The 13,816-nt window shown below is 39.1% G+C and overlaps 1 protein-coding gene across 4 annotated transcripts in view; it reads left to right on the plus strand.

Moving 5' to 3' along the window:
* map4k3 (mitogen-activated protein kinase kinase kinase kinase 3) overlaps positions 1–13,816 on the plus strand; it is a 43,486-nt gene that overhangs the window by 9,659 nt on the left and 20,011 nt on the right. For all 4 annotated transcript variants that reach the window (XM_015395936.1, XM_015395934.1, XM_015395937.1 and 1 more), the window contains exons 2-5: positions 11,600–11,657; positions 11,901–11,991; positions 12,174–12,238; positions 12,343–12,398. In XM_015395936.1, coding sequence (XP_015251422.1) covers positions 11,600–11,657; positions 11,901–11,991; positions 12,174–12,238; positions 12,343–12,398 — 270 coding nt within the window. The remainder of the gene's footprint in view (positions 1–11,599; positions 11,658–11,900; positions 11,992–12,173; positions 12,239–12,342; positions 12,399–13,816) is intronic.

A 13,816-nucleotide genomic window follows, 5' to 3' on the forward strand; every position in this document is an offset into this window, starting at 1 on the left:
TTTGTTGAAGCAGCTTTTAATGCACTAACAGTCCTTTTTACGATGTGTGTTTATTAGCTTTACAGGTTTAGAGGCCTTAAATGTGGAGAATCTCTGAGCATCCAGTTGGCCTGAGCTGCAATCATTTTAAAGACATACAGCTTTTTTTATATATATAAATTGGAATTGACTTTGTTAAACAGGATTATTCTCAACAAAACCTTTTTCATTGCTGCTCAGCTTGTCACTGTAAAGAAAATCCTTCCCATAGCATGATGCTGCCACTACTGGTTTTGACTACAAGGGAGAATCTATTACGTTGTTTATTTGTAATGTATTTTTTTCCACAGTTTGCTACATTTTGATACTAGGGGGAAAAGTTTGGTTATGGTAAGGCCGGGCAATATTTCAAGACGTTTTTTGCAAGATTCAGAAGAACAGTCTATATTTTTTTTATATCAAGATGGTCTATGCTGTAATATAATTATACTTTAATGAATTTCAGTAAAGTGTTTTCTCTTTTATTTCTACAGTTTGTTCATCAGAAAATCTTACTGCGTGACATTTTTGGCAAAGCTTTGATTCAGATCAGGGGTGGACGATATATTGAATATACTAGATGTATTTAGAGTTTCCCAATGCAAGGTAGTAAAAATGACTCTTTTTTCCCCAGCCATCCAGTACAAATATGCATGACGACATTAAAGCCTGGTTTATGCTCAGAAACCAGGTCATCTATGTCACAGTTAGCGCAGATATCCCTACCCCTCTTCCGCAGACACCCTAGTGCACCTCCCCAAAATTGTAGGCACCCGCAGACATATAGCGTCGCAGGGAGGAGGAAAAGGAGGCCACTGATTGGTCAATTCTACATTCGCTCTACACTATTCATATTTCCTGTTTGGTACCTAATGGCCCAAACTCTGGCTGTGGTGCGGAACACAATGCCTGCCTTCGGAAACTATCCCAGACACCTTACAGGACGCTAGTTTGTAACTCTGCAACGGTCTGTTGGTTTGCACCTGAAGCTAAAACACCCAACGCCACAGCCAGCCTTCCGGGAACATCACGGGTGAACTGTGTGTCGTCCGGCGTTAGATGAGGGGTTGTAGATGGCGAACAAGCTCGTCAAACCCACACCCACAATCCTAGCTAGTTCGCTATTCTCCCTCTTGCGTTGTGGCGTGGAATAACTTAGCGCAGACCACGCTTTAATGGGCATAAATCAAAAATATCGGCGTCATACCTGTGAATGGAGTTCACTGCGACTCACTGCTGCAGGAGTATTCACAGCCCTTAACTCATCTGCATCTATTTCACTGAGAGTTTTATTTTTCCCACACACTTTGAGTTCATCATAAACCCCTCCTCCAAGCAGGATTATTTTCTCAGCAACCAGCAAACGAAATATGGCGACAGCAGGTGTTTTAGCTAAGCAATATATGGCAGTGATTTGGATTTCACGCAGAGGACATTGAACAAAAGATGTGCTGCAAAATCCTTTGCTGCAAAAGGTAGCAAAACAAATGTATTCCACCTCCAAAAAAGTTATTCGCTGCAAAATTTAAACTCCACATGTCAGCGTCTCCTCACACACCGTCTAAAATCTTAAATCAGCAGTGAACGCGATGACGCTGCGTCGTCGTTTGAAAAAGTGATCACATATGAGAAAAAATGGAAGAGATGGAGGAAAATCACAGACGCTATTATTTTATTGAAATGTTTTTTAGATGCTCTAATACCTGTGTTATGATGCGGTCTTGTTGTAGGCGTTCTCTTAGCAATGTTCTTTAAAATTCCCAGCATGTAAAGATCAATGCAAATAGGTTTGAGATGTTCTGATAGTGCTCTAATTTTTGGGCAGTATTTCCTTTTTTGTTTTTGTAATTTGAGGTCAATTTCTTTTTTTCATTCTGCATTTTTTTTTTTTTTAATCATGCACATTTTATTTAGCATTGTGTGTTTTTGCTTTGTTTCCTGTTTGGTTACTGGGATGTTGTTAAAGGTCTAATACTGACCCCCAAAGATATAATTTGACATTATTTATGAAAAGCTTTGAGTTGGTTAAGATAAAATGTTTTAAATTTAAAACCCAAAAGTTTGAATGAGTATATTATTGCAATTTTAAACATATTGTGATATATATTGTGTATCTCGATTATAGCCCAGACTAGAGACTGACATTTTTTCGGGAATCCCACGGGTCACGGGATTCCCGTGGGATGGGAGTCAGTATTAGTAACGATCACGGGATTGGGACGGTACAGGATTAAACATTAACGGGAGCAGACGGGAGCGGGAGCAAACCAATAGTAACTTCCGCTCTGAGTTTTTCACCCGCGCTCAAAAACAACAAGAATGGGAGTGGTGCAGGAGCGGGAGTCATTCTGAATGGGAGCGGGATGGGAGTGGGAGTAATTTCACCAGGAGTGGGACGGGACAGGATTTAGATTTCTACTCTGGCCCGGGATCGGGACGGGACACCATTTTTTTCTGTGGGAGTGGGACAGGACAGGAGTGAAAATCCACTCCCGTGTCAGTCTCTAGCCCAGACATATCGTGATATTAGATTTTATTTATATCGCCCTCCGTAATTCCGAGCTGAATTTTTATCATGACTTAATGGAGAGAGGAGCATTTTAAAAGATATCTAGGTATTATTTTCAGTCGCTATCGGCAAGCCCTAAGTTTCGGAGTAACTTCTACCAGATGTTTTCTGTGTCTGCTACAGTGCAGGACAGGTCAGTTTGCCTAATTAGATCAGAAAGAATTCAGGAAAATCATGCTATGGAGAGCATAGTTTTCTTTATAAAAAAATTAAATAGCAGTTAAAAAGTGCAACAAATTGAGTTTTACAGTAAGTTTGTATTTTTTTTTTTTGAAGTAGCCCTTTGATTTCCAGTTAATGTTTTCAAGCTCTTCTTCTCTTGCAGCTGGTGACACATTTTTAAAAGTCATATCACAGAGTCGGCTGCATTGGGCCAAAGGCTACGATAATGTTTCTGTTTTTAGAAAGGCAAACAGCTACTTATTCTGGACGACTTATCATGTTGAATCAAGTGGAACATTCATAGAAGTGCTGTTGTGGGTAAGAGGCAACCTCACCAGAGATTAAACCCAAACATTCATTTACCGCCCTTAAGCAGGTTCTTGTCAGACATTACCCAATCCTTCAAATTCCTGAATGAAGCTTCTCTTGATAGCGTCTGAAAAATTTCATCACTGTTGTGCAAGTGAGTAGCCTGCAAGAAAAAAACAAAAAACAGTCATCTGAGGGGATTTATTACAGCCATCATAGCTCCTAGTAGCCCAGTTTGACCTTCTGCATGAAGGAAGTTGGATCTGCTCACTGCCTACAAGGTTGATTTTAAATGTAACTGAGGTTATATTATAAAAAGTGATTGTATAAATCAAACCTTTAGAAACATTATCCAGCATTTTTAGCAAGTTATAGAAGAACAGTGTCTTTAAGAAAGTTAATGCCATTCTGTGAAAGTTTCTTGAATGTGTTTTTAGGGTTTTTCAGGTTAAAAACAGGGAAAAAGAAATGTAAAAAAAAAAAGTTAATAGATCATCATGTTCTTTGATCTACCTAAATGGAAAGAAGCCATTTAAATTTCAACAAGCTAAGTTCTTTCAGAGCTTAGGTTCCATCCATATTAACACCAAGCTGTGTTTTTTAGTGTTTAATCACGTAATCATTCAAATGGGGGGTTTTACTGAAGGAATGTTATTTTAGAAATTATTTCCCGGGTTAAATTTTGTAGTTTTATGCTCTGGAAATCTATAAATGATTCAAGTTAATGTTAAAGGTTTAGTTTTGTATGCTCTTCATCACTTTCAATATTTCTAAGCTAAAAAAAATGTTTTAATCAGCAGAACTAGTCTCTTAATACTTCTGTTCCCATTCAATGAAAAATATGAGCCAAAAAAAACTGAGACAATGGGAAAATCGGAAGAAAACAATTCTATACAGGTTCTACTTCTTCTAAATTTAAACGCAAATTATATCGATGTTATCGCCACCTGCTGGCACTACATTAGCGATGCAGCATTTAAGACTAAAGTCCAATTCACTGTCCCGTCCCTGGCCAATCATACCTTAGAAAGCGTAACTAAGAAGGGATGTTGTGAATATATTTTTCATATGCATATTGTAGACCTTTCCGTCTGTTACTCTCTGATATTTACGAGATATTACTCCCAAAATTTCAAAAAATTACCTTTGGTGTATCTTTCTTTGAAATAACTGAAATCCATGAAAATCTGCAGGCGGCCATAAGCACTTGCCAGGCATAGCAACAGTAACCATGTTGGGCGGGCCTTAGCAAAGGTTGAATTGTAAAGTTTCCGATTTTTGAAAAATGTATCTAAAATAATAAACACAAAAAGTGCAGCTTTTGTAGAACTTTATTTTTAGATTTCTTTATTTCTCTTCATTGTGAGACTGCAGAATAAAGTAAACAAAATGTAGAAATTCTCCATTGCTCTTGCTTTACCGAATCGTCACCCATTGATGTGCAGAAAAGATGGAACGTTCCCCTTCTGTGCAAAGAAAGGAGAGGGGAACGGCAAGAAGATCATTACATCTGAAGTAGAAGCATTCTGCTTTTATCAGCTTTATACAATGTTTAAAAACAAGAAGCTGGTGACCTGGTTGCAGAATTTTGCATGATCTATTTTATTTGATCTTAATGTGAATCCTGCTTTAGATAGTCCAGAAAACTACATTGTTGAGAATATTGGGGCTATACTTATCCTTCATCACTTTTTCTGTCTTCCCTGGTGTCGGCATTGCTGAGCACCTAATCAGCTGTTGCTCAGCATGCTGGTTGTGGGACCGAGGCTTCAGCAGTCAGTGCATTTAAACTGCAAAATTAGCCCAGAAAACACAATTGATTGCTTTTTAATATTATTTTCTACTTGTCTAATATGGCTTAAACAAAACAGCTTTGCCTTTCTGCTGAAAAGCTGGATAGTGGGGATGAGTTACATGACCTAAGTCTGAGAAAAGTAATTTATTAATATTCATAACATTAGAAAATGTATTGATTGCATTGGATTGTCTTTATTTCCATTTCTTATTTTTCTCCTTCTGGTAGCAGGATGAAGTAAATGGGCTCCATACTGGTGCCGCTAACGGAGCCGCAGACTGAAATGAGTCATCTCTCATCTGTCTGCTGACTGAAAACACTGTCTCTGCTCTCCCTCATGCTTCTATCTCTTGAATCTTTTCTTCTTTGCACCCCTTTGTATTTCACTCCCCCCTCCCATCACATTGTTTTGGTGCGGACGTATCTCTTCGTTATCCCCCCTGCCTTTACTTGTTCTTTTAATTTAAATTATAAATGCAGCTTTTCTTGTATCAGCCTCAGAAATCAGTGTGTCGTCATGTTTTAAAGTTTGTCTTTTTTGTTCTGGTGATGTGGGTTGGTCACTAGTTTAGTTTTTGTTCCAGTTTTCCTTAAAACCATGTCTGTTGTCATCACTAAAACTGCTCGATTTGCGTCACAGGGTTTCTGCAATGTCTTGAATGGATTTTGTAAATCTGAGTTTTGGGCTTTAAAACTCCTAAATATGTCTCTATTTTCTATTCAAATACATCTGATTATGTCTTAAGTTATTACACCTGCTCCTTCATTGCTTCGTCTATCACCATGGCACCATTTACTTGGTTTTAAATTGTCAGTGTAAAAAAAAAAAATTTTTGATTTGTTTTTCTTTGTGTGGCAACAAAATCAAAATATAGAGCCCAGGAATCCTTCATATTTCCACAAATTAGATTTTTTTTTTTCATCATCTGTGTTTTAAAAGTAGACTTATTTATCTTAAAATAAGCTTTGCTCAGTTTAAGTATACCAGATTTTACTTGTTTAATAGGGGAGGAGAAAAAGACGAAATGGGCTGGAATGGGCTCTACGCACAGCTCCACTACTTCCCAAACTTGAGGCAGGTCTTCTGTTTCCTTTCATTACTGGACGAACTGATTAATCCATGTCTCTTTGACCGTGGTGACAGAGGTCAGGCACACCTGGATTATTCAGTTCATCCAACAATGAAAGGAAACAGAAGAGCTGCCTCAAGTTTGGGAAGTAGTGGATCTGTGCATAGAGCCCATAAAGTTAAATATTGAAATTTAAAACTTTACTCACTCCCAGCCAGTAAATGGAACACTCACCCGCTCTTGTTCCAACCTTTAATTCTACTCTTTGCCTGCTAATTGTCCGGTCCACCAATTGTAATGCTAAATTTTGATAACAATCGGCAAACATTTCATTTCTTAAATTTTTTGTCCAGATCTACTTCTGAGCCCCTTTTCCTCCTCAAGATGAAACCAAAAAGCTTGTTGACTCTCATTTTGCTTTTTATTTGCTTTTTCAATTTTATCAGGCAATAAGCGCTGGAAGCAGCAAAAAAACTTCTGTTGCTTCATTTATTTTGCTTGTTCATATTGAGGTCGGACGCGAGTCAAGAACAACTTTGATGCTCCTGTAGCACATCCAGTAGAGTACAGAGAGCAGCTTTGCTTTATTTGATATGATCAGTGGGTAAAAAGTAGTTTTAACATGTTTTAAAGCAGGGGTCTTCAACATTTTCCTGGCCAAGGACCCCCGAACTGATGGCGAGATGGAGCGGGGGCCCCCTAATTATAGATATTGTATGAAATTGTGTTATATCAAACTGCTCCTATAGTCACGCTATTACAGATGGAGTGATTTAACAAAATAATTACTCCCTGGGATTATTAAAGTATTTCTGATTCTGATTCCTGCTTGATGGGACAGGTGTTGTGAATGAAATGGTGTCCAGCTTGAAAGAGCTGTGTCACTGAATGTGTGCATTGATGACTGAAAGACATCTTCTGCCTCCATTTATCTGTTTACTTCAGTGTGTTGAATTCATCTTAATGTGGATTTAAAGACATTTCAATTAATGAAAACATTGCAGGGGGGAATATATAAAAAAGTCTAATCAAGCAAAACTTTCGCAACCCCCATGCAGTACCTCTGTGGACCCCCTAGGGGTCGCGGACCCCCTGTTGAAGTACTCCGTTTTAAAGTGAGAAAGTCCACCTGAAAACTTCATCTGTGCAGTCAGTTCATCAAGATTACCATCCTGCCTTCAAATATTATTTTGCCGTCGGCTCCGTCTCTGGAAATCCCCTTCAGCAGCAGCCTCTTGCTGCGTTGCCTTTTCGGGGTTTTCTGCTAATGTTAGTGGCGGCTTGAAGGACATTTTCATGTACATCCAAACTGCAGGCACCAGAATAATAAAAGCAAACCTATTTTGCCGACAGGTTTCGACTGCATCAGAAGTGCTGTGTCTGTCTCCCTGCCAGATTCCAGATCAGCTTCTCTGATTGGTTGACGTGGCACATCAAGCAACAAAAGTTCAATTTTTCCAACTCCAGCAGCTGCTGCTGCTACTCTGAAACTCGTCCCTCATCTCAAATGTTCAGACCTGCTGCAGGACTCTTTGCTGCGCCTTGATGCGCATCAATCATTGACTTTGCATGTAAACTAGCTGCGTCTGCAGCCTCTAGCGCATGCGGTCTGAATGTAGCATCAGAAATGTAACGCTGAGAAAAGTTTCTCAGGTCTATCACAGAGCTAGCGCTATATAAGTACAGTCCATATTACAATCTGGCAACATCTGAGCTCCATTTGACATGACTTTAGCCTTCCCTTTCATGCCTTACAGTCAGAAATAAATATTCATATATTTTGGACCCAACGTAATTCGTAAAGGAATGCTTTGCTTTTTATATACAGATTTTTGTCATTAAAATTAATACTTTCATTCTGCACCACCCTAAATGTTTTTTTTGAAAAATAAGCCATATTGATGAAAAAGTTATATTCTGACATTTTAAGCTCTTTAAATGTTATCTGAAACAACTCCTTCTGTGAATCTAGAGCTGCATGAGGGTACCTAAAGGAACACAATATACACTCCCCGGCCACTTTATTAGGTACACCTGTCCAACTGCTCGTTAACACTTAATTTCTAAGCAGCCAATCACATGGCGGCAACTCAGTGCATTTAGGCATGTAGACATGGTCAAGACAATCTCCTGCAGTTCAAACCGAGCATCAGTATGGGGAAGAAAGGTGATTTGAGTGACTTTGAACGTGGCATGATTGTTGGTGCCAGAAGCGCTGGTCTGAGTATTTCAGAAACTGCTGATCTACTGGGATTTTCACGCACAACCATCTCTAGGGTTTACAGAGAATGGTCCGAAAAAGAAAAAACATCCAGTGAGCGGCAGTTCTGTGGGCGGAAATGCCTTGTTGATGCCAGAGGTCAGAGGAGAATGGCCAGACTGGTTCGAGCTGATAGAAGGGCAACAGTGACTCAAATAACCACCCGTTACAACCAAGGTGGGCAGAAGAGCATCTCTGAACGCACAGTACGTCGAACTTTGAGGCAGATGGGCTACAGCAGCAGAAGACCACACCGGGTGCCACTCCTTTCAGCTAAGAACAGGAAACTGAGGCACAATTTGCACAAGCTCATGGAAATTGGACAATAGAAGATTGGAAAAACGTTGCCTGGTCTGATGAGTCTCGATTTCTGCTGCGACATTCGGATGGTAGGGTCAGAATTTGGTGTCTGCAACATGAAAGCATGGATCCATCCTGCCTTGTATCAACGGTTCAGGCTGGTGGTGGTGGTGTCATGGTGTGGGGAATATTTTCTTGGCACTCTTTGGGCCCCTTGGTACCAATTGAGCATCGTTGCAACGCCACAGCCTACCTGAGTATTGTTGCTGACCATGTCCATCCCTTTATGACCACAATGTACCCAACTTCTGATGGCTACTTTCAGCAGGATAATGCGCCATGTCATTAAGCTGGAATCATCTCAGACTGGTTTCTTGAACATGACAATGAGTTCACTGTACTCAAATGGCCTCCACAGTCACCAGATCTCAATCCAATAGAGCATCTTTGGGATGTGGTGGAACGGGAGATTCGCATCATGGATGTGCAGCCGACAAATCTGCGGCAACTGTGTGATGCCATCATGTCAATATGGACCAAACTCCCTGAGGAATGCTTCCAGCACCTTGTTGAATCTATGCCACCAAGAATTGAGGCAGTTCTGAAGGCAAAAGGGGGTCCAACCCGTTACTAGCATGGGGTACCTAATAAAGTGGCCGGTGAGTGTATTTCATATCAGCGTTAGCTGGATTTACACCAATATTTTATTCTCTTTCCACTGAGCTCTGTCATCAGTGATGACAATGTTCAGGACACCACTGCTGTATTATTAATATTCTGAGCTTCTGCAGGAGGACGGTCTGTTTCCTTACTGGGTTAAAAGGATCCTAGAGAGCTATTATGAAGCAAAACTAAACTTAATCACCAGCAGATTCATCAAATAAGGAATGCCTGACTTGGCTCTAACGGCTCTGAAAAGTGTTCATTGTAGGCAGATCTTACCTCTGCTGAGGATCCTCGCACAGGGAGCAGAAACATTAATATGGTGGCTTTTAAAAAAAACCCAAAAAAGATTTTTTGACAAACTTTAAAACTTTTGTTTCTGTCAGATTTCTTCCACTTTGCTGACACTGAATATTAAGGTTGAAATTATGTTTGGGAAAAGCTTTAGTTGTTATGGTAAAAAAAATATTGTCCCAGCTACTGTTTTCTTTTATTTGTGTTTGGTTTTTTTCCCCCTTAGTAACAAGCACTTTCCCAATCAAATCGTATGAATATGATTTATGTTTTACGTTTGCAAGAAAATAAATGATTGTAAAAGAAATGTACTAATGCATATCGATGTAGTTTGACTGTATTGATGCCTTAAAAGCTATTAAGAATCAGTTTTTATTTTCTGACCCTTCCTCCTGTGTAATAAATAAGGCCGGCTGGGTCTTATGCTGTCCTGCACAAGAGGGATTTGGGGTCAGAACCCTTTATTTATTAAGTTAACAGCTAAACCTTCATGAGGTAACTCAGAGCAGCTACTGCAAGTCTAGACATCCAGTCACCTTTAAATCCAGCTCAAAGTCGGTAACTAATAAAGGAGCAAGAAACGGGGTTGATTTTAGGGAGAAACAGATCCAGCGAACGCTGTCAAAGACACGACCCATTGCTCTCAGGCTGTTTGGACCATTTTCTCACACCTTCTTGACTTCATTAGCTCATGGCGCTCTCATTTGCTCGTAGGCGTTTCTGCCATGTCTCCCACAGTCACGCTTACATACTCCCAACTCAAAGAAACAGGCTGTCCATGTCTATCCTGAAAGCTCATCTTTTATTTATGCTTTATCTACAATTCCTTTCCTGCTCTGCTGGTACTGCTGCTAAATATAAACTCTGTTCTCTATTTATAGAAAACCCTCTCTCTGTATTCTGTTCTCTTTTTTCCTATGTTTTTTTTTCCACTTTTCAGGAAAAGGGGGTGAAAAAAAGAGGAAAAAGCCTCCACATTTTGATGAAAAGCCATATATATACACACACACACACACACACACACACTCTGACATACAATCTGAATGTGTTGTAGTTGGATGGGAAGAAGTTATGTGGGAATTTTATTGCCTTTGGCTCCAAAACACATTTTGCTAATACCTAAATATTCCTGGTAATTCTGTAAACATCCTGTTACATTTTTACTAAAGGAGGATCACTGTCATCAATAATTACTAAGAAAAAAAATGGCCTTAAAAATGGAGTTTGGAAAAGATTTGACCTGCCAATCCTGTTTCCGTATCTTTTCACACCCTCCTGCCATGACCGCTCATTAATCATTTCTATTAAGTCCAGACGTAAAGTTTACACACTGAAAGGGCCATCAGTGTAAACGGTGTACACTGCTCTAAAACAAAGGCTAAATTAGCGATGGAAAAGAGGGATTTGGCTTTCATTTATTTTAGAAGTTTCTCTTCTTCAAACCGTCTGGATCTAATGAGGAGGTCTGTTTGCAGAACCTGATGGGATTTCATTTATTGTCTTTGGTAGCTGTGGTATTAATGTGTTTGCACGGCCATGAAAGAACCTTCTATTCTGCTTTGTGTGCTGCACCTCTTTTTTTATAGATGCTTCCTTAATACTCAGTTTCGTTTCCAGTTTATTGTACTCATTTAAAACCTAGAAGGTATTCTTTTCTAAGCAGTATAGTAATATACTTTTGCTGCATTGCTGTGCCAGCTGATGAGATTTAGTGTTTGTTTTTATTTCTTGATTCTCTAACCAAATGTGCCCCTGGTTTAAAACTCAGCTCTTCAGCAACTGATTCTTAGAGGTTTCTACTGCGAACAAACGCAAAAAAAAACGTTTTCCTTCCATTTAATTTCAATTGATAAGTTTAAATAATGCAGTACATGAACAGGCATTGATTAAAAAAGAAGCTGCTGGGATTTTTGCTCCTGGATGGAGCCCAAGTCTGATTAAAATGGGATTCGTGGCATCAGCTGATTGCATTGACAGGATATTTGAAAGTGATTTCCATAGTAATGTCTGTGTCGCTGATAAAGGCGCCAAACAGAGGCCGTCTATTCTCTGACTCTCAGTCCATCCAGGTTTCTCCTTGACGTTCCACAGTCAGTGCTATTAAGTTTTCCCTCTGTGCTTTAAACCACTAATCAATTCCCTTCTTTTCATTCTTTTAGGCTCGTAATGTAAACACAGGGGAGCTGGCTGCTATCAAAGTCATCAAACTGGAACCTGGTGCGTTACCTCATCTTTGTCTCCGTTTGTTTCCTTTTTTGTCCCTATATTGGATGCTCTTTCTTTATCTACTTTTTCTGTCCTTCTAAGATCCTCAGTTTTCATCCTATTTCCCTTTATATCCACTTCTATTCTGCTCCTATATTCATATTCTGTTATATTAAACAACTGCTTGCAGCAATTGCTTTACAAAGGCTGTTAATTATTGCCGTAATGATGCATGTGTGTACGTGTTGACTGTAGGTGAGGACTTTGCTGTCGTCCAGCAGGAGATCCTAATGATGAAGGACTGTAAACACTCTAACATTGTTGCCTATTTTGGCAGCTATCTCCGGTAAGAGTGTGAATATGTGTTTTTAATGTGCAATAGTTAGCTATAGCGTTTGACGAGTTGTGGGAATTGTGTCGAATCTTCATGTTTACGCCAGGAATGGGTAATCGGATGATGGGAGATGTAGAGAAAGCTTCAAAGTTTAACTGTGAGTTGTTGTTTTTTTTTTCCTCTGCTTTATTTAGAAGGGATAAATTATGGATCAGCATGGAGTATTGTGGAGGAGGTTCGCTACAAGATATCTATCATGGTAAGAACAGGAAAACAGAAATCCTCCAGTCTTAGTTATTTTACTACATATTTTAATGTTTGTAAATCTTTTCCCTGTGTCTTCTTGTCTTCTTTTTCCTGCAGTAACTGGTCCTCTGTCTGAGTCACAGATAGCCTATATGTCACGGGAGACGCTGCAGGTAATGTTTACATTTTCCACACTACAGACATAAAGAACCCCAGATGGGTTAAGCGATTGCTTAACTTTACCAAGTGTTCATGCTCTGTATTTAATAGGACTTCAGCATATTAGATCTATGGATGGATCTATGGCGAGTGATATTAACCAATTTTCTATATTTTATTTCTCCACCCTTTTGTACGGTAGCTGATAGCTACGAATGCACAACATATAAGGAAACAAGCTGCAAAAAAACGTCTGAAGCAATCTCCAAAACATGCAGACATAAGAAAAACAAATGCAATAGAAAAATTGTGCAAACCAAAAAAAAATGCAAATAGTAAAAACAGCAGGAAACATGCGCTACTAAACGGAAGTGCTCCAGACCACTAGAGGGAGGTGCACTGAGAACAAATCAGACCAGACTGTTACTGGTAAAATATAGAGCTTCCGTTTTGTGGTGCGACTTTGCTGCTGTTTTTTACTATTTGCATAATTTTCTATCTTTGGTCACTGCATTTTTTGTTTGCAGCTTTTGTTTTTTTGTGTTTGCGTGTTTTGGAGATTGCGCCATATATGTGTTTGCAGCTCGTTTAGTTCTTTTGCTGCTCCTTTGCACCTTTTGGCCACCATACTTGTTGACATTGTAGAAGCTTATTACTGTCACAATCACAAAAAAACCCCAATGGAAATAATATCCACTTTGAATTGATATCACTTTGTTAAGAAAAGAACAACATCAGCTGATACAGTCGTCAATAATCATGAACCTTTAATTACAACACTATTAATTTTCCTTTGGTCTTTGTTGACACTTAAACCAAAAATGCCTTCATTTTTAATACATTGAATGTGATATTATGACCATGTAGATCAAAATAATTTTGGATATAAAAATAATGAAAGATCAAATACAAATGAGAATTAAAAAAAATGCCTCTGAATACTTAGAATAAAACAAGAAAAACAACATAGAGCCAAAGAATTAATAGCTTTTCTGTCTTTTCTCTCATCATTTTTTGCTGTCTACCAGAAGCTGTGTACTATTATTGGGCACGAACCTCTGTTGTTTTAAGCTGATGTAATGAGCCAAGTGGTCCAAAAGTGGTATAATATGCCTGCTATACACAGATGCTGTGCACCAGAACCATGAAGGACCTTAGCTAATCTTTGGATATAGTGGTTCAGCATCTAGGCTTTTTAAATATGTTACGTTAGGAATTATGTTTTTTACCTCTTTCTTTTTATTTAACATGATTAAAAAAAAAACCTTTTGGTTCGACTGTCTCGGTTCGGTTTGCGTGTGTTGCGTTCGGTTCATGCGCTCCTTTTTCTCATAGGCAAAGCGTGTACACTCCAGAGCAGTAGGTGGCGGTACTGCGTCCAAAGCCAACCACCAGTAGTAAACAAGAAGAAGAAGCGAAGCAGCGTAGCCGG

Source organism: Cyprinodon variegatus, unplaced genomic scaffold, assembly GCF_000732505.1.
Source record: "Cyprinodon variegatus isolate N-32 unplaced genomic scaffold, C_variegatus-1.0 Scaffold768, whole genome shotgun sequence".
Classification (NCBI taxonomy): domain Eukaryota; kingdom Metazoa; phylum Chordata; class Actinopteri; order Cyprinodontiformes; family Cyprinodontidae; genus Cyprinodon; species Cyprinodon variegatus.